This window comes from Podarcis filfolensis (assembly GCF_964270895.1).
Source record: "Podarcis filfolensis genome assembly, chromosome: 10".
Lineage (NCBI taxonomy): Eukaryota > Metazoa > Chordata > Lepidosauria > Squamata > Lacertidae > Podarcis > Podarcis filfolensis.
Window position 1 is genome coordinate 9,722,336 of NC_139612.1, and position 27,802 is coordinate 9,750,137.

Consider the following 27,802-nt stretch of genomic DNA (forward strand, 5'->3'; position numbering starts at 1 on the left):
ACCCTCCAGAGCAGGAGAAAACAAGCGTGTTCCCTCTTCCATGTGATAATCCTTTAAATATATGAAGATGGCTATCATATAGTCTCTCAGTTTCCTCTTTCTCAGGCTAAACATACTCAGCTCCTTCAACTGTTCCTTATAAGCATGGTTTCCAACCCTTGATCATCTTGGTTGCCCTCCTCTCTTTCTTGTAGAGCATTCAGTTTTGGGCATTGGCTAGCCCAGGGGTCAGCAAACTTTTTCAGCAGGGGGCCGGTCCACTGTCCCTCAGACCTTGTGGGGGGGCCGGACTATATTTTGGAAAAAAATAAATGAACGAATTCCTATGCCCCACAAATAACCCAGAGATGCATTTTAAATAAAAGCACACATTCTACTCATGTAAAAACATGCTGATTCCCGGACCGTCTGGGGGCCAGATTGAGAAGGCGATTGGGCCGCATCCGGCCCCCGGGCCTTAGTTTGCATACCCATGCACTAGCCAATACAGATCTTCCTCCTGCCAGGCCTGCTGAACATAAAACAGAACTATGGGTCTGGTTTTGTCCTGACTTGGGGCTCATCTCACTGACTGTGTAGTAGCTGTTCTAAAATGCACCATTACTCTGTGACATAAGAAAAATTACTTTATTATTACCATAGTTTCGCATATGGAAATTGAGGTATGTTGCTATTTGGAAGGAAAACAGATCTTAGGGCCACAGACTCCTGCAGAGTCAGGCACACTTGGTTTTGCTTAGCCTGGATTGAATTGTAAATTTAGTCTAGAGTCTCAAGTACAGCATTGGTCAAAAATGGCTATCAAGATTGGTTTTGATATGTTTTCTTCACCATCACTAGTAAAAGCAAATCTAAGCTAAGCAACAACTGCCGCTTAACAAACATTTAATTATTTTTCTAAGGATGGCGTTGGATATCAGTAGATTGCAGTTGTGGGTGGAATGTAAATTTATATCAATTAATTTTGAAGCAATTACAATTCTGATAAACTTATTCATTGCTGATATCTATTCACACTTGTTTGCTGATCTATTAGGGCTTGGAGCAGAAAACATAACGGGAACTTGTCCTTCAGTGTAGGGTCTCTGTGTATACTGCAGCAAATATATGCCCCCAAGTGCTAGAGGTATGATATTTCTCTTGAGGACACTTCTATATCTCTCTGTGCCCTTGCAATCCTAACTCAACACACGTAATCTTAAGAAGGTGATCTTGGTTGGCCTTGGAAGTTGTGATGTGAAATGGGCTGGAATTAGTTGTGGATAGATTTCATGCATTTTCAGATTTTTATGGTGGTGTGCCATAGTCCTTTAAGTTTCCACAGTGGATTTGATTTGATTTTTTTAAAGCTCCTGTGCATTTCTAATATCAGGGGTGAATGATTGTTCGAAAACACTAGGTTTAGCTGAATAGTGCTTTTAGTGCTTTTAGTCCTTAGTAAAGGTCGTACGGTTTAATGTTTATGGATAAGGTTAGTGATTGCTATATCTTGTATATGTGTGTAAACCTTTTGTTTATTCCGTGCACTTCATTGGTGTATCTTTTTTCCCCTCTTTCTTTTACCAAGCAGAAGAAGAAGTGGAAAATTTTGATGTTTCCAGTCTGCCCGCCGAAGTGCTGCAGAACATTGAAGCTGACAGTTTCTGGTGCATGAGTAAACTGCTTGATGGCATTCAGGTAAATTGATTTCCCCTTCTCCAACCATTGGGATAACTGATTAGCATTGTGGCCAATAACAGCATTAATAGTGTTGAAAAAGAATATACCTGATGAGTAAAATAGGGCAGTAGATGCCACCATATTTAAAAAATGTGAAATGTAAACAGGACATTGGTATTTATGAGGTACATTTTGAAATTGGTTCTCCTTCCCGGTGTGCACCAGTATAACCTTTCTTGAGCTTGATTGAAAACATACTGTTTTTCCACATGTTGGTCGACAGTTTTCTTTTCTTTTTTAAAAAGTAGATTATTCCGATATGATTGCTATTTTATTATGAGTGTTTCTGGTCAGGGATGAGGCCAAACAGTCTTCGTAACTTGCTTCTCATCTGTGCAGTCTAGTAGGTTTTTTTCTGGCAGGAATAAACTCCCTGCAGCTGCTCCTTCTGTTGCCTAGGAGTGGAGGGAACATTTTCACCTGGAGGGTTTTATTCTCTCCTGGGCAGGTTGCCTATGCTTTATATGTCAACACAAGCACACCATACAGTTATTTCAAGATTGGTGTTACACGCGTCTGGTAAGTTGTCATATAACAGCTTAGCCACTGCATTTTGCACGAACTGCAGCTTCTGAAACATCTTCAAGGGCAGCCCCACATAGAGCATATTGCAGTAATCTATACTTGAAGTCAACAGTGCATGGGCACTGCAGTCAAGCTTTCCAAGTCCAGGAGCAGTTGTAAATAGCAAATCAGTGTGATCTGGGATAAGGCTATTGATGGCAACTCGTCATGATGCCTATGCACTATCTCCAGGATCAGACGCAAAGCAGCTCTGAATGCCAACTGTTGGGGAATAACACAGAGGGCTATTTTCCTCATATCCTGCTTGTAGACTTCCCCAGAGTCATTTGATTGGCCAGTGGAGGGAAAAGGATGTTGGACTATAGATAAGTCTTTGGTCACATTCAGCAGGGCAGTTATACAGTTTTGTCCAGGAAGCATGCTGGAAAGAAGAAGAAATCCTGATCTGTATGGCAGTCCACTACACATGGTTGGCTTACCTTGTAGAAAGGATTCTTCCATTGCTTTCACTGATGCTCACAAATATCATCACCAAACCTTTATTGACATCACTTACAAACATTCAGAATAAGTAGGCCAATGCGATCTCGTCGCCATTTCAACAGTACAGTCATTTGCCAAAGGGAAGAAGAGGTGAGCAATCTATTTCACCTCTGTGGGACTCCAGCAAGGGAATACAGGAACTTAGCTACTGTCTTGGTGAGCTCCTGGTCTCTCCCCTGTAATAAGAAGCATATAACCTCTGTCTCAGGTTTCCATATTGGGATACATAGCTGGTCTAAGAATTGTTGGCGGAGATCATCATACATTTTACATTTGAGGACCATGTGAGCTAGAGTTTCCAGCAGGTGGGCATCACATGGGAAGATCCTATCCCCTTCTGCCATACCCGCGAACCTACCCCAAAGGAAGTTGGAAGGATTAGAAGTGAACCTAGCCAGCAAAAAAGCCTTTCTTTCTTGCGGGTTAAACAAAAATTGTAGCTCATGAATATGCACTGGTCCAAAGATGAATGGCCAATAACTTAGAAGTGCTCCAAAAAGCTGCCTTAAAGAGGTAAGTTTCAGTTTCAGCACAGTGCATCACCTACTTCGTAATGAATCAGGGATTCATTTGCGAATGCATTTTGAGACCCTGTGAGGGCAGAGGGAGATTGTGGCTGCTTTACGCTTCACTGCCAGTTTTATTAAGCTATTGACAGGTGTACCTTACTGCCTTTGCTAACTGCAAGTGGTTGCTGACCGCATTAAAACACCCCCTTTGTTTTTGTTGCCATTCCTTTCTGAAGTTTCCTCATCTTGCATAGAATGTGCCTTCCTGTCGAAAGGTTGGTTTGTAAAACATGTCTTGCAGCAACCAGTGAGGATTTAAGATGGGGGAATTAGGCTTGATAAGTGGTTAGCGGAGTGGAAGCTTTAATGTGGCTCAAATATTATTCTGTTCTGAAGCACTGAAAAAAGAACCTGGATCTTACAGACTTACCTGGGAGCAGGGTACAATTATTTTCACCACTTAAGATCAGAGCTTCCAATTTCTTTGTGGCCATTATTCCTTTTCAGAGCACAAAAACTATTTTGCTCCGCTCCAATTGTAAATAGTGTTGCGCAGAATGTTTAAGCTTGTTATACATAACAAGTTATCAAGAAAACAGATGTGTTGTCAAGAATATGTGATACTTTGAAGAAAAGGCAGTTTCTTGCACATTTCTTATTTAAGGACTGCTTCTACAGTATGCCACGTGGTCATATGAAGCTTCAAATTCTTGGGAAAATAATTTTAGGGAAATGGGAAAATCTAGCCCTTTTTGGCCTGAGGACAGTGTTCCAATTTACCAGCTCCTTTAGGCACATCATACCAGTGGTACATGTGGCAACTGCTACTGAGCTCAATTTTGGGGGTAAATATCTCTATGGTGAAGATGAGCACTCTAGAAGCTGTGCAGTGGAATGGAAGAAAAACTTTGGTCAACTGGCTCAGGCCTGAATACACACCTTAAGGGTTGATTCCCAACGCCCTCTGTCCCCGCAAGTAGCCACGCTGGGTGACTGTTGTCTCCCTGTGCTTTGATAAGGCTTGGGATTGCATCAAGCCCAGAAACAGTGGGAAAATGTTTCTGCAGGTGTTTGTCCCATTTCCTGCCATTAACCAACTGAACTGCATTTGAGTGAGAAATAATGAGGAGAGAGAAAAGGACAAATCACAATGCTGAGAAGTTTGGGTTTCGGCAGGGACCAAAAAGAGACTGTACTCAGTGCTAGAGCTCACTTCTCTTTCTTTTCTTAATTTTATTTTTGCCTGGTTTCAAATTTTTCTTACAGATTTTTGCGTATTCTTAAGTCTTTGGAGAACAGTTCACTTTTTTGCTCTCTCTTTGAGAGAAGCCCCCCCCCCCCCCGGTAGCAAATCCCTTGCTTTAGTTTTGGAAGCTGCTTTTCACCATTTTCTCTGAATTCACTATTAGGGCCTTGACTATTTGAAGAACAATTTTGAATAGATGCAATTTTCATAGGTTTTGACTTCGAGTTCATTTTCTGTTTATTCCCTTGTGTGGCACACACCTCACTGTTCAGACTAAAAATGTTTTCCTTTTATTTTTTTTGCATGTGTTTAGTTTCCATTTGTACTATGCTTGATCCTATACACTAGATCCTGGACTCAGCTTTCTCAACTTCCTCCTGAGACCACGGAAGCTAGTTACATGGATCCCTGCTTGGAAATTGTAGCTATAACCCCTCCCCTTCCTTAATCTGTAGGTTAAACTGCTATAAGGCTAGGAATTTAGTAAGCTTTTAACAAGTTTGGACTGGTAGAAGTTTTATGGCTTATTAATATACATGCTGTTTGCCTATTTAATACTGTTTTCCATTTATGAATTGCTTTCTTATATTTTATTCATACATTTTATTATATTTCAGTTTTTGCCAAGTTTGTATATTTTCTTCATTTTTGTTTACTGATGGAAATAAATTTCTCCAATTTATTTTATTTTTGGTCTGGTCTGATCCCTTTCTGATTACCCCCAATAACTCAATGGGGCAAAATTTAAGAACCTGTTTGTAGATACCTACAGCTGGCATATGCTGCAGACATGTTGCACACACTTGCATGCACACACAACATGCTCACACGAGGATGTGCGCTGTTATGGGATGTGAATTGCTCCTTCCTCTGCTGACCTAGCGAGTGACCTGGATACATGTCACTCGCTAGGTCAGCAGAGGAAGGAGCAATTCACATCCCATAACAGCGCACATCCTGGTGTGGGACTGGGATGGAGATCTTGGTGGTCTGTTGCCTGTCTCAGCTCCTCAGTGGAGATGAGAGATCCAGTGAGCTGGGAGAAGAAGCAATCTGTATCCCAATCCCACCCAGATGTGAGCCAGTGAGAGCTTTTGAATTTGCCCCCTTCAATTCCAGGGAGCTTCAAAAGCAGGGAATCAAGGGGCAATCTAGTAGATTAGATTAGGGGACCGAGAGGCTGGTGTGGTCGGCTTAATATGGCCTGCAGGTTTGCTACCCATGGTGGAAAGTTATGCTATGGAATTTATCAACCAGAAAGTTTCCAGATTTAAAAAATACACAAGGCTGGGTTACCAGATGTTGGACTCCTCATATAATCTTAACCAGGATCACCAAAGGTTGGGGTGATGGGAGTTGTAGTCCAACAATACTCGGGGTGCTACAGGTTCTTTATTCCTTTGTAAGGTGTGCATTCTTGGGAATGTCTGATGTTCTTGGGGAGTTTATCATGTCTCTCCCCACAGCCACTGAAAGGAAAAGAAATAATCTAACAACGAACCATGGCCATCTTCGCATGATAATTCCTAATAGACACATAGCTGTCAACTTACAGATTTGAAAATAAGGGACCAGCAGCCTTGAAAATAAGGGACCAGCAGCCAAAATAAGGGACCTGCAGCCTCACCTGGTCCAGGCACTCCAGTCTTCCTGTCCTCCTGCAGTCTGGTCAAACTCATGCTGGTAGCTTCGAGAACACTGTCCAACAAACTTTGTAACCAGAGGTTCAACTGAATAGAATCTGAATCACATGCACCACAAGGCCTATGCAGCCTCAACTTAAGATGGCTCCCAGCCTGGCTTTGCACTGCAAAGTTTGCAGCAGCACGTGCAACAAAATGGCGTCCAGCATTCAAACCCCCCCTCAGCTTGCATTAACTAGCCACACACAAGGCATGCAAGCTCCCCCCCCAGTCATTCTTAGACTTCTTATTGGGTGAGCAACACAACCAAGCAACACAGTTGGAGCCTCCCTCCTCCCTGGCCGGCAGGGAGGGAGAGGAGCTGCTTCCTTTGAAATTTAAGGGACATTTAAGGGACATCCATCAATAAGGGACAGCAGCGGGACATGGCGCTGGAATAAGGGACTGTCCCTTCAAATAAGGGACACTTGACAGCTATGAATAGACACGTTTCTGTTTGTTATTGATACGCACGTTAGAGAAAATGTTTTCCTTAAGCAAGTCGGACAGAGCCTCTGTTGAGATACCTACTGTGTTTTGAATGGTAATTTTACCCACTCTCAGCTGGTCATTCTGCAAGGTTGAAGTCAGCTGCCAGCAAGACATTGATTCAGCTGTTTCTTTTTTGAAGCAACTGTGTTCATATCTCTTTGTCAACATGCTTGCTTTATGATCTTGTCTCCTTAGGATAACTACACCTTTGCTCAGCCTGGTATTCAGAAGAAAGTGAAAATGCTGGAAGAACTGGTTAGCCGAATTGACGGTACGTCTTGAAAACTAAGCGAGACTGGACGTGGCTTGGTTGAAAGTGTTTAGTTAGAAGACTTTGCTAGCTTGCCTGGGCAATACCAGCGCAGTGATCCGTCTCTACCATAATGTGGCCTTTCTCAGGCGAGGTGTCACCCTTAATCAACTTGTGGCATAGTGGCCTTTTGCAAACTTACTGCACTGTATCACTTAAAGGAAAGCCACTAGAGCATGCACCACTCTCATTACTTTTTATTAAGGCAATGTAATCAAAATCCAATGCCAATCTTTTTTGCTGCAGACTAATGGCTACATACAAAAGCCAGCCAGCATTCATTTTACATTAAGCTCAATGATTGTAGTAATTCGGGAGAGTCGCAGTGGTTGTTTATAGTTGTCCTTTGGCACTATGTTTTGTGCCTTTGTGTATCGTTTTGCTATCAGGAATGTCTGAATAATTTCTCTGTGGAATCCAATTAATTACCAACTTTGGAAATAACATCTTTAATATTGGAGATAAATTACAGCGGGTGCGAGGGTAATTTTAGATTATGCTTTCATGTTTTTCGCAGGACTACTTTGAAACATTTTCTACCTTCATCCTTAAAACAATTCCCATCATGAAATGCTGACTGTCATATTGCTGGAGCAGAGTTTAATTAAATGAAATTTGAGAGATAGTGCTTGCCCATTCTAAGCATATTCTCTTGATAGTTCGTTAAATTAACGAGCACAGCGATGCCGAGCAGAACTAAGCATATATTTGTGACACTGCCTGTCAGTTATGAGTGTGTGTGTGTGTGTGTGTGTGTGTCAAAAAATGCTGTTACGCAAGTAACTCAACAGTGGCTAAACTTATTAGGAAGATGATTTCTATTGTTTCATTATGCACAGTGTAAGCTTTGTTGCAGCAGCATTTACTGCAACAATTTACCGTATTTTTCGCTCTATAAGACGCACCAGACCACAAGACGCACCTAGTTTTTGGAGGAGGAAAACAAGAAAAAAAATATTCTGAATCTCAGAAGCCAGAACAGCAAGAGGAATCGGTGCGCAGTGAAAGCAGTGATCCCTCTTGCTGTTCTGGCTTCTGGGATAGCTGCGCAGCCTGCATTCGCCCCATAAGACGCACACACATTTCCCCTTACTTTTTAGGAGGGAAAAAGTGAGTCTTATAGAGCAAAAAGTACGGTATATATTTGTTTGCTTGTATTTGAACAATCTAGATTGTTGATAGTGACATTGGCTGTGCTTAGAGGTGAACATTCACATAACTGATGGTGATGAAATGCATGAGTTGCCATCAAAGAAAGCTATTTAATATGCCTAGTTGCAAATAACTTGCTACTTAGCAGCTGTTGTCTGCGAAAAGCATTGGTGCGATCCTTCCTCACGCAAATGACACCCTTGGTGTAAATGTATTGGATGGGAAACGCCATTTTCCAGCAGTAGATCATGCACTTTTCTTGCAAAAGGTCCCAGACTCAGTCTCTCTGTGGCATCTCCAGATAGGACTCTTGTCTTGTTTCCTTGGAGTGCCTCTTCCAATCAGAGATGACAATACTGAGCTGGATAGTCCAATTATGTGGCAAGGTATGCTACTATCTCTTAAGTTGCAAGAGAGAAGCAGTAGGTTTCCTGGCCCTTCATTTAGCCCTTGTACTCCAACCCAGAGATCTGGTTGGAAGTTTACCCATGCTTGAAATTAAATATGGCTCTAGCCCTGAGTTAAAGGAATGGGTGGAATATTCAGAAGCCTCCTGGTTTCCTGCTCTTGCAGCCGTAGGACAAACTCTGGAAGACAGAGATTTATTTTTATTTTTATTTAGCTTTCTCTGTGTGTATGTGCGTGTTGGTAGGAATCTTGCATTATGTACTTGCCCAAACCATTGGCAAGCTTTTTTGTACATGAGGAACAATCACTGCACGTCTTAACATAACTGGTTAATGAAGATAGCAAGGCTTGAATTAAGAAGAACAGGAGGTTGATACGTGGTGACAAGTATGCTCTGCTAGAACAATCTAAGATGGAAAGAGGGTCTGAGTGGGGTGCGGGAATGTTAAATGGAAAAGTGCTTTAATGAAAAAGTGGAGTGATAAATAATATTTATGTTAATCATCCCTGATGTTTGCTTAAAATATGTGAGGTTGGAAATATTTATGGCTTGGTTATTAGATGTAGCCAGTCAACCGGAAAATATGGCTTTATTCTCAAAGGATAATATCTTTCCTCCACAAGCTACTTAGCTTCCCTGCAACTTTTGCACCTGTCACAAAGTTAAGCTGATGATAACCAGCAGCCAGAAAAGCCCGTTGGCAGAACGGAAAGGTGACTGATCTGTGGTTTTAATAAGTTTATTTATTTAGCAGTCTTTACATCCCACCTAGTGATTGAAATTCTCAAAGCGGTTTGCAATGTATTTGCAGCATGATAAAACAGACAGTGAAGCAACCGTCACTGCAGCATGGCATGGGTGTGTACAAGTCACATTCACACACACACACACACACACACACACACACACCAGTTATCTGATGGTCTGACGAATGCCATTTTGTAGCAGAGTCTCTGTTGACACAGCTAGATGTGAGATCCACAAGGCCAGGACTTTCTCAGTGGCTGGTGCTGCTGTCTCTCAGAAACCCAGCCCTAGTGGCAGACTCAGGGTGTGATGGGGGAATATAGATGCCTCCCTTCCAGTTCTCAGATGCTGCAATCAGTTAAAGGTAAAATCTCAAGCAGTGCCTAATGGGAAGAGAATGCAAAGCAAAATGCAGTAGAATCAGAGCTTGATCCATTAGTCCCCAGTTCTTTCTGTTGACAGAAAAGCAGGGCTGGGGCTTAGCTTGTTTTACAGTGAGGACTGAACATGCTTAGTGGGCATGAAATGCCAGCTGACTAGGTTTTTTTGGGGGGGAGGGAGGCATCGGGGAGGAAACATAGGGTGGATGGGAACTGGCTGGAACCCTATCCAGAAGCACTCCAGTGCGCAACATTTAGTTGCAGTATCCTACTTGTATATCCATGCCTCGATAAGCAAAAGTACAGCATCCATACACAAAAGAAGAGGTATGAGTAGACTTGGAATCACTCAAGACGTTTGCAGAGTATATTAAAAAAAATGGGAAAAACCCTCTGAGCAGACCCATAATAACTCAATGGCATTGAGTATCCAAAAAGGGGGGGAAACCATTGGCAACTGGGTGGAAGGTTGAAGGGAAGTGGAATAGAATGGAATGGCTGGAACAGGACTCACACACATGCACATATATGTTAGAAAGAACGGTCTCATTGTTTGTTCAGTCATTTTCATAGGTTCCTGGTTCATACTGGGAAGCTGCTTTCCCAAAGAATGGAAGTGAGAGGTGCCTCTAGGCACTCCCAAGATTTTCATGTAGCTGAGATTTTAGGTATTCAGCCACCCAACTCTCTCTCTTTCTCAAAAATAAAATAAAAACATTATTCTAAATATGCATACGTTACTTTGAATCAGATCCAATGGTCTCAGGGCTACTGGATTATATAACCCTCCTGAAGACTGAAAGGGGGAATGATTTTTCACCAATCCTCCTGCATCTTTCACCTGCTGAATCTGCTTATTAGGGTTGGGGACCCTCCAAAACAACATCAGAGGTAGTGCAGGGGGAAGCAGAAATTGCCTTTTCCATTTTGCCCTGCAGATGATGAATGGAAGGGAATTCTTTGGATTGAGCCCTTTATTTCTATTAATGTTAATACATGCAGTTTTTTTAAAAAATGTATAAACAGTTTCACATACAAGTTTAAGCGCCTTTTCTTTCCTAACCCCTTTCTCCCTCTGGTGTTTTCTATTAAAATACCTCTCTTTTAAGGACCATGATCTGGCAAGTTCTGAAAGGGTCACTTAACATTGTTGGATGTCTCAGAGTTTCTGCATTCTTGATTTTCAAGTGAGGATAGAATTTTATCCATAACCTTGCTGGAATAAATCCTCGTTCTGGGCATTTGTTTTTTCATTCATATATTGTGAGGACCACATATGTATTATAATAAATGTAGGATCTTCAGGATAACCTGTTCTTCTCATCTTCTAAGGGAATTGTTTTCCAGCTCTGTGGATTAAGCTTTCAATTTCAAAGGATTTGTTATTTTACAATATTTATAAGAAATGTGATTACAGTAATTCAGTAAAGCTGTTTTAAATCGCATGCCAAGCATTACAGGAAAAACAATTTTAATTACTTTTCTAAGGTGTTTTAAAGTTGGATGATTTAGAGGCTCAGTGCTAGAACTAAATTCAGCGTCTTGTATGAAATAGCAAGCCGTTTTCCCAACCTTATGCTGTGTGATATTTCTGCATGTTTTATGGAACTCAGCGGTTCAGTGTCTTACCAGTAGATTTTACTGCCTCATTAAACAATTGTATCGATTGAAAATAACTTTGTCTTTTGGGGAAGTTCAGCACGAACGAAACTTATTTGAGGTTGAACTGGAATGACTTTTTTCTTTTCTTTTTGTCTAGTAGTACCATATTTTAAGTCATAATGGACTTTTGGAGAAAGGCTAAGCTAGGAAACCTTGATTTTCAGTGGTGAGGACCAAGAAGGGCTTTCTGGAGTCTCAGGGGTAAACAAGTAGGGCTGTCTCATGATTGTAGATCTTTGTAAGGAGAGGAAGACAAAGACTATCAATAGGAGGGTTCCCTAGCACAATTCAAAGTGTTGATGTTGACCTTAAAAGCCCTAAACTGCCTTGGTCCAGTATGCTTGAAGGAGTGTCTCCACCTCCATCGTTCAGCCTGCACACTGAGGTCCACCTCCAAGGGTCTTCTGTTGGTTCCCTCACTGCGAGAAGCAAAATTACAGGGTACCAGGCAGAAGAGCTTCTTGGCAGTGGTGCTCTCCCTGTGGAATGCCCTCCCATCAGATGTCAAGGAGATGAAGAACTGCACAACTTTTAGAAGACATCTGAAGGCAGCCCTGTATACCTCGGGTTACAGACGCTTCAGGTTGCGTTTTTTGGGGTTACGGACCTGCCGAAACCCGGAAGTACCGGAATGGGTTACTTCTGGGTTTCGGGGGTCGCGCATGTGCAGAAGTGCCAAATCGCAACCCACACGTGTGCAGATGCGCTGCCGCAGATTGCGAATGTGCATCCAACACGGATCACGTTCACAACCCGAGCTTTAAATGTTTGATGTTTTATTATGTTTTTATATTTTGCTGGAAGCCACCCAGAGTGGCTTAGGAAACCCAGCCAGATGAACAGGGTATTATTATGATTATGATTATGATTATTACATTCGATAGTTGATGATAGGCTGGCGTGGCAGTGCTCACCAGAACTTTGGTCAGCTGCGATGCTGGTGCTTACTGGGGGGTAGAGGGAGAAAGGCAAGGTGACAGCAAGGTCTATGTGTTGCAAACACACTGGCGTAACCAATCTGGTTATCTTGCGAGTGCCAAACTCTGGTTCTCTTGTACCTTGCCAAACTTGCTGCTGCTTTGCCCCTCCCATTATAGCTCCTAGTAGGCAGCAGCAACACAACCAGCTGAAGGTCAGATAAGTCCTGCTACCCCAGTACAACACCCACTACTGCAAATGAGTGTTACAGTACTGGATGCAAGTCAGTACTGTATGGTGTATGCCAGTACTGGCAATGGCCAGTTACAGATGCATCTAATGACCATACAAATGACCCGCCCTTGCAATGTGGGCGCTCCTCCCAAAGTAGCTTCACTGTCCGGATTATCCTGCTAATTGTTAAGGCTGGCTTTCTTAATGGGCAGTTTGTCTCTTCTCCTAGATATCCCCTGATAGTAGGATTGCATGAAGTCTAGGTGTAGCGATAGGAAGGCGAACAGCAGGTATTCAGCTAGACTTCAGCCTTCACCAAAATTGCTTAGTTACAAAATCTGAGGCAGTTAGGAACTTGGCAAAGATGGGAATTTGGAGAAGCATCTGACGTAATGAAAGAAACTTTCTTAGCATATGGAAGCAGGGTGTCATTTTTAGCAAACACTATTTCTTTATATTCTACTTAAGAATGGAGTATGAAATGATTATGCTTCTTGGTACCAACACACAGTGCATTTTGCATAAACATGTTATTTAATAAGCTTGAACACACATAAATCCATGGTATAAAATATGCATATGTAACTTTGTTTTTTAATGGGAGGACCTGTATCAGCACATTTTCAATAGGTTAGTATAAGTTTTTTTTTAAAGTGCTGAGAAGACTGTTAAACAAATTCACCCCTTATTTCTTTTGATACAAGAACTATTATTTCTTGAAGATTTAGCATAATTTTATTATCGCAAACTGCTGTATAAGTATTTTATGAAAAAATACTTTTAAGTCTGAAAGATGGCAATAATTACATCTGCCGAGTCATTCATTATATCTGCATGCTTACTATCAGTGAAATGGAAAATTTAAATTTGGAATTATTGCCAGCCAAATTACCTTTATCGGTGAAATAACATCTGTTCACAATTACTTATAAAAAAGGAGGAATGAATCTTTTCAGCCTGTGCATTTTCGTTTTGTCTCTGAATATATTATAAAATAAATTGCAAATAAAGCTTTGCACTTAGTGGTCCATTTTTCAACATGTTAGGGAGAAATAGAGGCAAGCCCACAGGAAATTCAGTATGCTTAAATTGAGTTGAAATATGTTGCCCCAGTTTGTAGCTTTTCATTATTTTCAAAGGCTTTCCAATAATCCGAAGTAAATATGTAGTGGCTGTGGAATCTACTATTTATGAGTAGCTGCTGCATTTACCTCTGAGTAAATGCTTCAATTAGCTTGAAATAACTTCTAAATCTAAAGTGATGCAGCAAATTTGTCAACCTACAGTATTTGCGCCTGCCTATGACACATTCTTAAGCAAGTTAAATGCTCCGCCGTATCTCACTGCTTTGCATTTCCTACTATATTTGCTAAGGGCAAATGTAGGCTTTTCTCATTCTTCGCTTTGAGCAGCAGTTGTTGATTGGACAATGGCCTTTCTGAGTCCTCTGAGACCAGTGCAGTTCTATCAGTATTGGCAGGTACACATTAAAGACTCGCTGCATACATGTTTGTGCTCTATAGCATGCAGGAGTGTCAACATGGCCTCGCAACCGTGGGTGCCCATAGCCGTGGGTGCCATGCAGTGTGCATAGCTGTGGCACCAAAATTTGTGGGTTCCTGGCCCCTTCATGGGGAGTTGGCACCTATGATAACATGTAAGGGTTGCATGTGGGGAGAAAAGGTAGTGGTTCTTCTCTCTGACCACTGTACAGTTTCTTTGTAGAGAAGGTGCTGTGCATGTTAGAAATTTAAGATAAAATCCCCGGCTTCTGTGCTTCATATAGAATGTGGGGAACCCCTTCTTAGTGTGTGTGTTATTTTTGTCTTGCCTTTCTTCTTAGAAGTGTTGGCACGCCAGGGGTAAGGGGTCTCTTTCTCTGGTAACCCTAGTGATCCGCTTTGATGGGAGGGACTGCAAAGGAAGATCCCTGGCAAAGTGGACTTTGCAGCCATTGCTGATCATCTCATTGGCACTGTCCGCAAAACCCAGCTCCATCAGGGACCAGCTACACTCGGAAGCTCTGATAGGGAATTGATCCTCACGAGACTTGCATCTGGTGCCATGTTTAAGAGGTGTCAAAGGCAAGCCCTGCTCGCCAAGAAACAATCAAGAATGCTCTGCAAGGTTCCCAATGCTTTCTGTGCAGCTGGGACTCGACTAATCTCATATCTGACATCAGGTTTGTAGCAGGTGGGTGTAGCTTGGGGGAAACGGCCTCACAGGCCAAATTAGAAACCGTGCCAAACCTAAATGGGCATGTAGTTTGGGGGTTACCCACTGCCGTCTTAAAAACTTAGGAGAGGATCTACCAGAAATTTTGGTTGTTGGCTTGCTCGTTATATGTATTTATTTATTTATTAATTTATTTACTTGGAATATTTATTTTAAGGAGGATACTCGATGCTACTTTAATTTTAAAACACACACATGCTCACATGAATCATAAGTAACTCTTAACTCCCCATAGCATGTTTTTAGTGGTATGCATGCAGTGAAAAGAAAAAGAAATTCTGCCTTTTAATGAGAGATTTTTTTTTTTTTAAAAAAAGGTAATGTATTCACGGCTTGGTTTTTAAGCTACAATTCCATCCTGTGTTCATGCAGCTGACACATTCTAAAATGACAAGTTGACAATGTCACACAATCACATCTTAACATTTAATACTTAAAAAGAAAAGAAAAGCACTAGGACAAACTTGGGACTAAATCAGTGTGCCAGAAACAAGTAACTATATTGAAACTCTGCACTTGCAGTATGATTTTCATTCAGTTATTTAAATATATGGAAAATATTCATCACAGAACCTGTTAATAGATCCTTTTGAACGTCATCTACAATGCTGGTGTAAAATTTACTTGCTGTTTCTATTTGGGCCTCTTTTGGAGGAAATTGTTTGCTTATATAATGTTGAATTTGGGGGGTTGTTGTTGTTGTTTTTTTTAAAAAAACTGCTTGTGATTAATGCTGCATAGAGCCCTCTTGGTAAACTTATTTCAATTTTTCTCTTTCAGAGCAAGTGCACAGACACTTAGAGCAACACGAGGTGAAATACCTTCAGTTTGCTTTCCGCTGGATGAATAACTTGTTGATGAGAGAAGTTCCCCTGCGGTGCACCATAAGGCTTTGGGACACATACCAGGTGAACTGCTGCTTTGAGTCCTCATTATGGAGCACAGTGCTGTTTGAAGCCGCATGCCTCTCCCGTGTAGACTTGATTTAAGAAACGGAGCTGGCCGATTTCTGTTGAGCTTCCGAGTATTTGACATTCTTGATGTGCAGGAGCCTTAGATATTTGAAGCTAAAGTTGATGAGCAAGTTTGCCTATGGTTATCTGCATTTAGCGGAGGGAATAAGAGTCTCTTTCAAGATCACTGCACACCCATATGATTTTGCCCTCATCATGGTTGAGCAAGTCCTTGGAGATGTCACCTCCGTGTGCTGCAGCTACCAAGACGGCAAACAGATTATGAGAAGAGGGTTTAGAGCAGCACAGAAAATGTCTCTAACAAAATACAGTGATTCGTTCTTTAACAACAAGTCCCTTTTGAGGTCTGGAGCTTTTGGCCTTAACCCCTAATCCTAAACTTAAATGAAACCTAAATTTCTCAAGTACGCTTCCTTGTGTCTCCCTCGTTTACTCTGGCCTTGCCTTCCCCGACTTTTGAAATTTGGATTGCAAACTGGACTGGTTTATATTACTCTGTAAAGTGCCATGTATGTTGATAGCACTACATTTTAAAAAAACAAAAACAGCCTCAGTTCTCAAAATCGATGTATATATTAATTGCTTGGCACTGGCCAGTTGATGACACAAATATATCTCCACAACAGATAGCCTGGACTTAGGGTTGCCATGTATCCTCTTTTTCCAGGACACGTCCTCTTTCTGGGATAAAATTTCTTCCTGGGTGGATTTTTTTAATTTGCCAAAATGTCTTTCTGCATGAGACATAGACATAACTGGTGGTTGAAGACTTGCTTTCCTCTACTCTTCTCCTAACCCCCTCAGCAATATATCACAGCTTCTGTAGTCTACATATAGTAGGGGTATTTAAAATGAGAGTCGTCATAGCGTCCTCTTTTTCTCTCTTCAAAATATGGCAACTCTATATATGCCCCACATATGTTATGAGTACACTATTAAAAATGAGCTCTCTTTCATGGCTGCATATAGGAGAGCTATATATTCCAAAGAAGGCTCACAAAAAATATTTTGTCATTGACATTTCATTTTATTTGAAATGTCTGAACCACCACCCGCACATACTTTTTAACGCAGCTAAGCAATATGCTAAACAACACATATAAAACAATCAAAATACAGTGGTAGCTTGGTTTACAGCCATAATCTGTTCCGGAGGTCCGTTTGTAAACCAAAACAGATTGTAACCCAAGGCACGCTTTCGCCAATGGGGCCTCCAAAAAAAATTTGTTCGTAATAGGAAAAAATAGGTTGTAATCCAAAAAAAGTTTGCAAACTGGGACACGCACTTCCGGGTTTGACATGTTTGTAATCCAAAACATATGCAAACCAGACTGTTTGCAAACCAAGGTACCTCTGTATACAAAAAGGCAGTAAACTATATGCCTAAACAATAAATCTGTATCGGCAATAAAAAAGAATTAAGTACGGAAATGTTAATTATTGGTTTTGTCCTCAAATAAATGTCTTAAGCTTGTCATCTGAAACCTAAAGCGTTTTGGCTCAAACGAGCCTTCTTCGGGGGTCTATCTCGTTTGTTTATTTAGCAGTGGCTCAGAAGTGATCAGTTTTAAAGGCAGGGAGATTCCATAGGAGCTTTGCCCTGGAAGGTCATTAAAACACAAGAAACAAGGGAGATAAACCCATGAAGACAGCTCGTTGGAGCTGAAACGCGTTGGGCTAATATAACAATAAGCAACCATTCTTTCCAGCATCTCTGAGAAACAATTCCCCTTTTTTGTTCACATTTTTGGATGCTTCCATTTCTGTGTGTTTCCCTGTGAAACCTAGCAAACCCCTCCCCCTTTCAGAAAAGAATCTCACGATCTAGGCACCATTACAGTCAAGGCTCCATCCTCTGCATCCATTCGGCTCATGTCTGGGAGTGGGGAAGTAGGATACAAAATAGGACCTCCAGAAATAGCCCAAGTGCATATGCAGATTAATATGGGAGAAGGTGGGCTCAAGGGATAGGAGGGGTATTTTATATGGAACTCTGTAGTTTTCTGTTGATTAACTCTGAATTAATCTTTCACCAAACAGTTCCATTTCTGCCATTCCCCATGCTTTCTTGCGTACCCCAGCATTAGACTGAAGATGCCTACTAATTGGCAAGACCGGTCTGTTCATGAGACGAGTTACATTAGCCTCCTCTTGAGGCTTTCTATTGAAAGTGGGAGCTCCTGATTATTTCCAAAAAGAAGACTGGCGATTATTATTTCAAATACAATATTAATTAAAATAATGCAGTCTCCAGGAAGTAAACTATTCAGATTCTGTACAGATTAAATCTTCATACTTGCAGCAAGTATTTTGCTTTAATGGTGGTGGTCAGTGGTTCACTAGAAAACGAAACAAGGCAGTGGGGAGACGTATTGCATTTCCAAGCATTTGAAGATTTCTGAAAGATGGCATGTAGGACAAATCTGAACTGTTAGTCTTGGTTGTTGCAACCTAATATGTGGTTATTAAATATCCAACTGTCTTGCCCAATTAGCCAAATAGACTCGGGCATTCTCAACTAGCTTATTATTTTAATGTGTCTAAATTTTATTTCATATAATTTGTTAGAGGCATAGTAAGTGTTGATTAGTCTAATATTGGGTTACATGCGTTTTCCCAATTAAGGGAGCTGAACATTGTTTAATGGTTTAAGTCAGTAAGTAGCTGTAAAGGTGAGCACTGGAATAAAAATCTCACTCGTAAACGGAAAGTTAAAACATTCAGCAGCTAATGACATGGAAAATGTAGTATATAAATCTGAGTATAACTATATACAGGTGCACAAGCATGCTTGGTTGTGCTCCTAAATAACCACATTAATCCGGGGGGAAATATCCCAAACAACCCCCCCCCCAATAGAGCTGTCTTTGTATGTCTCCACATTTAAACTTTTAATAAAAGGCAAAGTATGAGCATATATACACAAACTAAGTCTTTGTTAAGGTCTGAAAATGATCCGAGCCTCATTGTCCAATAAGCAATGTCTTGCTACTGCTCCCAAGAGAAGTGGTTTCTTGTCTTCTGCCTTATCCCCGTAGTCTTGCTAACCCTGAGCCCTTGTCCAGAGCAAGAGTGGGAGTGAAACAGGAAATCCCAAGTGGCTGAAGAGAGCAACTAATTTCATGTCTTCTGGGTTGGTGGCTGGAATAACCAGACATGCAATGTTACTTCCTCCTCCTCCCTCTTTGAACTATGGGGTGTTGAGCTTTTTTAATGCAATCAAGCGTGGTCCTTATATGGTGTCACTGAGGCTGAAGCAAGGCGAGAGAGTTGTAGGTAGCAGGTTGAGCAGAAGGCAGGTAACATGAAAAAGAAACTAATACATATCTACTTACCCAGATTTGCTTCCTCAGCAGCAAAGTACCATTTCTCTGCTGTATGCAAGGATCTCTGTGATCACCTCCTGAACAGATAAGTGGTGCTGGATTGCGGTGGAGATTGCATAAGGTCGAGTAAGTTTAGAAGAGGGGCCAAAATGTTGGCAGTAATGTTCCTAAACGGCCATTTTTGTGCATTATTTTAAAAGCAAAAATTGGAGGATTTTTTTTTTGCTGAAAGAAAGGATATTGTGATGGGGGTTTGTTGCCAAAATTAAGTGTGGAATAGAAAGCTTCTAAACACAATATTGCAACGAAAAGATTCCATGTATGTTATTGTTTTTTTTGAGGCAGTGATCCTAAATACTGATGAATCCCATCCTTTTATTCCATAGCCTAGTTCTGTTTGATAGCAACTTACAATTTTGCTTGGCATAAGCCTCTTGGCACAGCAGGAAGAATGTGAAGCTAATTTGATTTTGGGCTTGCATTTCATCAGTGGAATAACAAGTCTGGGGTTTAGAGTTATCCTCTCCCTTCTCAAGTATTCTTGTGATTTTGATTGTATTGTTCAAAGCTTCATTCCATCTTGTCTGTCTGACATTTTCTCCCTAGATGACTCTTGGCAGCTTCAATTTAAAGGAGTGAAAGCACTCGAGATTCTTCCTACCACTGTCTCTTCCCTCTCCCCCTTCTATAATTTATAAAAGCAGAACACCCCTTTCTGTGGCTGAAGTTCATAATCCGGAGGATCATCTTGACTGTTGCATCACATATGCTATCACATCCAAGTTTTTTCTTAGTGCTGCTGTTTCTCAGTCACATTACACTTAGTGCTGTTTCTCATTGTTGACTTTGGAGGGGGGGGTGTTTCCTTGATATAGAATAGCTTCATAGGAATACCTTTATTTTTGTTAATAGGGAAGCGTTAGTTTTGTTACACACTAATCAGGCAGTACTTCCAGTTGCACAGTAGCTTCTAAGCGTGTTCAGCCTAATTCACTTTGTGTCATTTTCCCCATATGGGCTGTAGATAATTGATGATACACAAAAGCTTTTACCTGGGAGCTGTAGGTGTCGACAGCCGCTTCCATGTCTTTCCTATGGTAGATAATTCCTGGTTACCAATCTGGCCTTGTTGATCTGTGCTTTCACTCTTTCGGGTGAGTAATTGTAGTCTAGGGAATGCCAGATGTCAATATTTTTGGTTGTCAGTCTCTGTCCAAGCCTAATGTGGCTTCATCTTAGATCTTTGCTCTGGTCTTGTGGATTTTGTGGTGTGTTTTGGGCAGAAGCACGAAGCATGTAGTCGGTGGGCTTCCTGTATAAGGTGGTGCTCATATAGCTACGTACCTGCAGAGTGGTGTACAGAGAGTGAGCCCTTGGTTGGATTCTTCTATGGTGAGGTTGAACTTCATGAAGTCCTGCTAGAATAGCACAGATGCTTTCTGTCCATGATGTCCATGATTCCAATGTAATGTTTTTATCTCTGATGGAAGAGCTACTCTGGAAGAAGCTGAGAAAGTGGTGTTCTAAGTCAGCCTTGAAGATGTTGGCCTACTGTGGAACCATGCCAGTGCCACTGATCTGAACATGCATTTTTTATTTATTTATATTTGTTTTATTGTTCAAGAATGAAAAGTTACAGTTGTAAAATCGTACAGTTACATATTAACAAATTCAAACTCTGTCTTTATCAAATTAAGTGAAACTATACTATATACCCATGTGGCTTCCTCCCACCTCAGCTCAGCATCCTTTAATCTTTAATATATCTGGTCACTGTTGATTTTACTTTATATTGAATCATCTTTACATACTTAATCTAGGTATAACAACATATTGTCTTTGGAACAGTGTTTTTTCATATAACCCTCAAAACATTGCCATTCCTTCCTCAAATTCTGGTTAGATTGATTCCTTATGGCTGCCGTTAGTTTGGCCAATCCTATAAATTTGCATAATTTGTTTATCCAAGCCTCCTTTGTGGGGATGGTATCTCCTTTACAATTTCTTGCCAACAATAGTCTGGCTGCGGCTGTGGCATATAGAAATAATATTTTATTATCTTGTCGGATGTCTTCCCCTACAACGCTCAGTAAGAATGCCTCTGGTTTCTTTTCAGTTGAGGTTCTAAACATCTTTTTTAATTCTTTGTGTATACAGCCCCCAAAACTCTTGACTTTCTCACAGCCCCACCAGACACTGAACATGCATTTTATTCCCTGAGCTGGGTTAGTACAGAGTTGTAGTGTTTGGAAATTCATTAAGAGTAGCCACTTGTGGGTTGAACGGGACAACTGGTTTTTTTATCATCCTGCGTTTGTTATTAGGCAAGACAGTGCCCAGGATTGCTGTGATATCAACAAATATTTTTTTGTGTGTGTGGGAGTAATATATATCACTGTAGTTTCTGAGTGTTTGGGTGTGTGTACAGAGACACAACTACGGCTCGGGGGAGCACTATCCGTACCTGCTGAAATGCTCAGTAGTCTACAAAAGCTTATGCCGTAATAAATTTGTTAGGCTTTATGGTGTCACGAGGCACTTTCCATAATGTTGATATGTAGCAGGGCAATTCCACTTCAAAGCAGCAAATGACATTCCTGACTCTGAAGAAGTATCTCAGCAAGTACTTTCACACTGTGTGTGAAAAACACCTTAGCGATTCAGGGTACAGTTTCTGAAATGTTATGATTTCCATAGTACAAGCAGGCTTTTTTTTTCCCTCAAGAAAGAGAGAAGGATGTGGGTGCAATTGCCTATAAGATACATCCGAGGGACTAAAATTAGGATAGCACCTAATAAGGTCCCATTTTTTTGCAAACATGTCCCAGATTGTGGTCAGGGCCACCCATCTTTTAAAGTAGCCTGTGACACTGGGGGAGTTCTATTTCTGCCTATCAGTGAAATCCATTTCACCACTCCTATGTTACAGGGTTGCAGAATAGGTGTGCAAGATCTCCTTTATTCTAACCCATGGCATTTTCTGGATTCAGGAGACCACAAAATCAGATTAAAAACATGCTTGCATTCCATACCCATGTATATTGAATCTGGGTTGCTCAAAGCTCTGTACTGCAATAATATGCAAATATAATATTAAAGGAACTCCACCTAGCATATGTCCAGCAACATGCCGAATTGGGGAAAAAATTACTGCAGTGTTATTTCTAAATTGGCAGGGAACATTGTTGGTATTAGTTTTCTTCTTAGGCAATTCAGAGATCTTTAAGAAGTAGAAAATTTAGTTTTGAAGCCTGCTTCCATAGAAACATTAAAAATGCAACTTCTGTCAGATATACATATATGTGCTAATTCAAAATAAAAATAAAATAAAGCTACAATCCAGCTCCACTAAGTGGGAATTGGACCACGTAAATGGGATATTGACTGGACCTTTGTTCCATCAGGTCCGTTTGGAGTTGTATGACCTTCATTTCAGGAAGTTAAGATGAAAAGGCATGATGATGCCACTATTAATTTTAATTCATCTGTGGATGCTGCTGTCAGTCTTTCCCATGGCAACAAATGGTGCCAAAACTGATTTGCGTTAATTTAATCGTGCTGGTATAGGAATCTCTCTTGCAAAGCCCCCACATCCAAATATCCATCAGGGATTGGAGTCAGTATAAGAGTATTTTTGTGCTTTTCCCAATGCAAAAAGCAAGGATGTGACTCTCGTCACTGTGAAATGGGTTTCAGAAGAAGTAATTGTTACAAAGGTTTAACTAGCAAGCGGATGAGAAGTTTTTGGAAAGGACCAGGAATAAAACCCCTGTTATTTAATGTCTATGTAGCAGTGTAAAAATGTAATGGTTAATATTCATTTGACCTTAGTGAGCTCTTCAGAGGTGATTCACTGGTACAAAAGGGGGAAAATGTGTGGCAATTTTTGATCTGATTTATAGAAACATAGTTTTTTGAAAAAGTATAATAACATTAATTAAAATAATAACTAAAATAAAAAAATAAAGTAAAATTATAAAATAAACTAAAATAATAAAATAAATTAAATATTAAAACCTATTCCACACTGCCTAATCAGCTAATCAGCTCTAGGCTTCCTCCATTGAAGAGCAATTGCTAAGAAGGTTTGCCCACAGGCTGTTGTGGTCTTAAATTGTTTCACAGATGGTACACTTAAGAGCTTCTTCTGATTGATATTATTTTTTTAAAAAATAATATTTATTAGAGTTTCAAACAATCACAAAAATGACAAAAAAATAACAAAACAAAAAAGAATAAAAAAAATACAAAATACAAAATACAAAGAAGTAAAACCAATTAAAAACAAGTCAATCCTTCCATGTCTTATCTTTCATTTGCTTGTTTCCCTGACCTCCTCACACCTCCCTTTTTTGTATTCTAGTTCAATAGTTGTTTCAGCAAATCCTTACCATTTTTTCCTTTATCTTAATAGTTTGTCTTAATATATTGTAACTTTACATTCTCACCTGTTAACAATCCATTTTTACATACCCCTTTGTAACATTACTGCTAAAACCACATAACTTCATTCCAACATCCTTCTAACATTCCTTAATTTTACAATATTTCTGTAGATAATCTTTAAATTTCTTCCAATCTTCTTCTACCGACTCTTCTCCCTGGTCTCGGATTCTGCCAGTCATTTCCGCCACTTCCATATAGTCCATCAGCTTCATCTGCCATTCTTCCCGGGTGGGTAAATCTTGTGTCTTCCAATACTTTGCGATGAGTATTCTTGCTGCTGTTGTTGCATACATAAAGAGAGTTCTTTCCTTCTTTGGCACCAATTGGCCGACCATGCCCAGGAGAAAGGCCTCTGGTTTCTTCAGGAAGGTATATTTAAATACCTTTTTCATTTCATTATAGATCATCTCCCAGAAAGCCTTAATCCTTGGGCACGTCCACCAAAGGTGAAAGAATGTACCTTCATTTTCTTTACATTTCCAACATTTATTATCGGGCAAATGATAGATTTTTGCAAGCTTGACTGGTGTCATGTACCACCTGTATATCATTTTCATAATATTCTCTCTTAAGGCATTACATGCCGTAAATTTCATACCTGTGGTCCATAACTGTTCCCAGTCAGCCAACATAATGTTATGTCCGACATCTTGTGCCCATTTTATCATAGCAGATTTCACCGTTTCATCCTGAGTATTCCATTTCAACAGCAAGTTATACATCCTTGATAATATCTTAGTTTTGGGGTCTAACAGTTCTGTTTCCAATTTTGATTTTTCCACCTGGAAGCCAATTTTCTTGTCCAAATTGTAAGCCTCCCTTATTTGAAAATAATGAAGCCAATCTCACACTTTTTCTTTTAGTTTCTCAAAGCTCTGCAATTTCAATTTGTCTCCTTCTTGTTCCAAAATCTCCCAATATTTCGGCCATTTGGCCTCCATATTGAGCTTTTTCTGGGCCTTCGCTTCCATCGGTGATAACCACCTTGGGGTTTTATTTTCAAGTAAGTCTTTGTATCTTGTCCAGACATTAAACAATGCTTTCCTGACAATATGGTTTTTAAATGCTTTATGTGCTTTAACCTTATCATACCACAAATATGCATGCCACCCAAATACATTATTGAAACCTTCTAAGTCTAAAATGTCTGTGTTCTCAAGAAGCAGCCATTCTTTCAACCAGCAAAATGCTGCTCATTCATAGTAAAGTTTAAGGTCTGGCGGGGCGAATCCACCTTTTTCTTTTGCATCAGTTAGTATTTTGAATTTTATTCTAGGCTTCTTGCCCTGCCAGACAAATCTAGAAATATCTCTCTGCCACTTCTTGAAACAGTCCATTTTGTCCAAAATTTGCAATGTTTGAAGCAAAAACAACATTCTTGGCAATACATTCATTTTTATCACAGCAATGCGGCCTAGCAATGAAAGCTTCAAATTTGACCATATTTCTAAATCTTTTTTGACTTCCATCCAACACTTTTCATAGTTGTCTTTAAATAAATTCACATTCTTGGCTGTCATATTAACCCCCAGGTATTTCACTTTCTTAACCAATGTTAGACCTGTCTCCTTCTGAAACCTCTCTCTCTCAATCACTGTTAGATTTTTCTCTAGAACCTTGGTCTTTAACTTGTTCAACTTAAATCCTGCAACCTGACCAAATTCTTGAATCAGTTCCAATACTCTTTTAGTACTAGATTCTGGCTCCTGTAATGTCAATACTAGATCATCTGTAAATGCTTTCAATTCGTACTGTTTAGCTCCGACCTGTATACCCTTAACCAGTTGGTCCCTTCTAATCATATTTAAGAGAACCTCCAGGACCGATATAAAAAGCAATGGGGAAATTGGGCAACCTTGTCGTGTCCCTTTCTCTATCTTAAATTCCTCCGTCACCACATTATTAACAATTAGTTTGGCCTTTTGTTCAAAATATATTGCGCCTATACCATTTTCAAAACCTTGACCAACCCCCATCCCTTGTAGATTCTTTTTCATAAAACTCCAGGAAATGTTGTCAAAAGCTTTCTCCGCGTCCACAAATATCAAAACTGCCTTAGTATTGATGTTCACTTGTAATTTTTCTAGAATATTAATTATATTTCTCGTGTTATCCGACAAGTATCTACCCGGGAGAAAGCCTGCTTGATCTTTATGTATCTCTTCCATTAGTACTTTTTTTAATCTTTTAGCCAAAATATCTGCAAAAATTTTGTAATCCACATTAAGTAGAGATATGGGGCGGTAGTTCTTAAGCTGCGTCTTCTCAGACTCACTTTTCGGTATAAGTGTAATATAAGCTTCCTTCCACGACTCTGGTGCTTTTTTCCCTTCCAAAATTTCATTACAAACTTCCTTTAGTGGTTGTATTATCCAATTTTTTAAGGATCTATAGTATCTTGAAGTTAAGCCATCCGGCCCTGGAGATTTACCCAATTGCATATTTTGAATGGCACCCTCTACCTCCTGTTCAGTTATTTTGTAATTCAGCATTAGCTTATTTTCTTGAGAAATTTTTTGTAGTCCATTTATTTTCAAAAATCGGTCAATGTCAATTTCTTTCTGTGGCCCTTGTGTATATAGTTGTTTGAAATACCTCTGGAAACAATTTCTAATCACCACTGGATTCAGTATATTATTTCCTTCAACTTCCAAATTTATAATGGTGTTAAGCTTTTGTCTTGTTTCCATTTGCCAAGCCAATAATTTCCCACATTTGTTGGCCGACTCAAATGTCTTTTGTCTCATCTGTTTAATTTTCCATTCTGTTTCCTGGTTCATCATTTTCATATACTGTACTTGATATAACTTTATTTCTCTCAAAATCTCTTGCGACTTCGGTTTCGCTCTCAGTTTCTTCTCACCTTCCTTTATTTTCTCCAAAATTTTATCTTTTTTCTCATTTTGAGTTCTCTTCTTTATTGCATTCTGTTGGATCAGAAACCCTCTCATAACCGCTTTACTTGCGTCCCAGATTACTCTTTTTTCAACCATGGTATTCATATTTATCTCGAAATAGTCTCTCAAGGTTTTTTGGGCCTTCTTGGTCACTTCCTCATCCCTAAACAAGGTGTCATTCATTCTCCATCTGAAGGAACCAGTTGGTGTTAGTTTCACTTCTGATTGATATTATTTATTGATTTCTTTCATTTTTATGCTGCCTTTCATCCCTCATGGAACTCAGGGGTTACACCCAGGCACTGACCAGACCAGAAGACAGTGCCAGATATTTGAGATGGTGATATGAAATAAGCAGGGACTCCTCCAGATATGTCGGAACTGAGCCATTTAAGGATGTTAAAATTTGATCCAGCACCTTGAACTGAACCTGAAACATAGCATAGGACCCTTCTCTTTGGGCTGACCAGATGTTTTGAACTACAGTTCCTATCATCCATGACTATTGGCTGTGCTGGCTGAGGCTGTTGGGAATTGTAGTTCGAAACACCATGTTGTGAGAAGACTCCAGTACAGAGTCTATGCAGAAGCTGCAGTAGTGGAGTAATGTTGAATAATCAGGAATCGAGCTTCTGCTTTGTATGAAATCTAAATCTTTCAAATTGAGAACGTTCCACTAGTCCAAAGGCATGAATGAAAGTCGCTCAGTCTGGCAAGTGGTTTCCTTGGCAACCTGCCCATTGCTTCCAAATCACCCCCCTAGCTCTCCCTCTTGTCATTGATGTTTGGTTTCTGGTCAGATATATGGATGAACTGTGGCTGTTGGGTAAGCAAGGAAGTTCATGGCTTGTCTTAAATGTGCAAGATCGATCTTGTCCACATCAGTTTTAGCTGTTTCTAATTAGGACCAGTTTTTAAACATTTTAACCCAGCAGAACTAGTCGTTTTTTTGTGTGCATAGCTATAAATGTAATAGTAATGTTGCCTCTATAAGGCTTGCTGTCCTTGATTTATCATGGTTTTTCTATGGGTAATAGGAGATGCACAGAATAATGCTACATTTTATGTAATCTTGTGTTTCGAACACATGACTCTTCCTCCCCGGTCTTCAACTGGATTGCTTTAGAAACAGTTAGAATTCTAGTTTTTTTTAACCTGCTGGTCAGCGACTCTTGTCTCCCTGCTCTTATTCCAGCTTGTTTTTTAAATAATTATTCTATCTTGCTTTTATAATTTTGCATTTTAGCTATTTTTACACTGCCCTCTATGGCCATAATAAACTGATTGAGGGATTGCATAGCTATAAGCGCTGGAAGTAAATGAGATTTCAGACACCTACAATACTACCCCAGTTTGCTTATCTCAGTTATCTTCAACGTAGAAACCATGAAGGCTC

The 27,802-nt window shown here is 40.1% G+C and overlaps 1 protein-coding gene across 1 annotated transcript in view; it reads left to right on the plus strand.

The window, feature by feature from the left end:
* TBC1D22A (TBC1 domain family member 22A) overlaps positions 1–27,802 on the plus strand; it is a 119,487-nt gene that overhangs the window by 58,281 nt on the left and 33,404 nt on the right. The window contains exons 9-11 of the mRNA XM_083575229.1: positions 1,571–1,677; positions 6,912–6,987; positions 15,544–15,671. Of these exons, the coding sequence (XP_083431355.1) occupies positions 1,571–1,677; positions 6,912–6,987; positions 15,544–15,671 (311 nt within the window). The remainder of the gene's footprint in view (positions 1–1,570; positions 1,678–6,911; positions 6,988–15,543; positions 15,672–27,802) is intronic.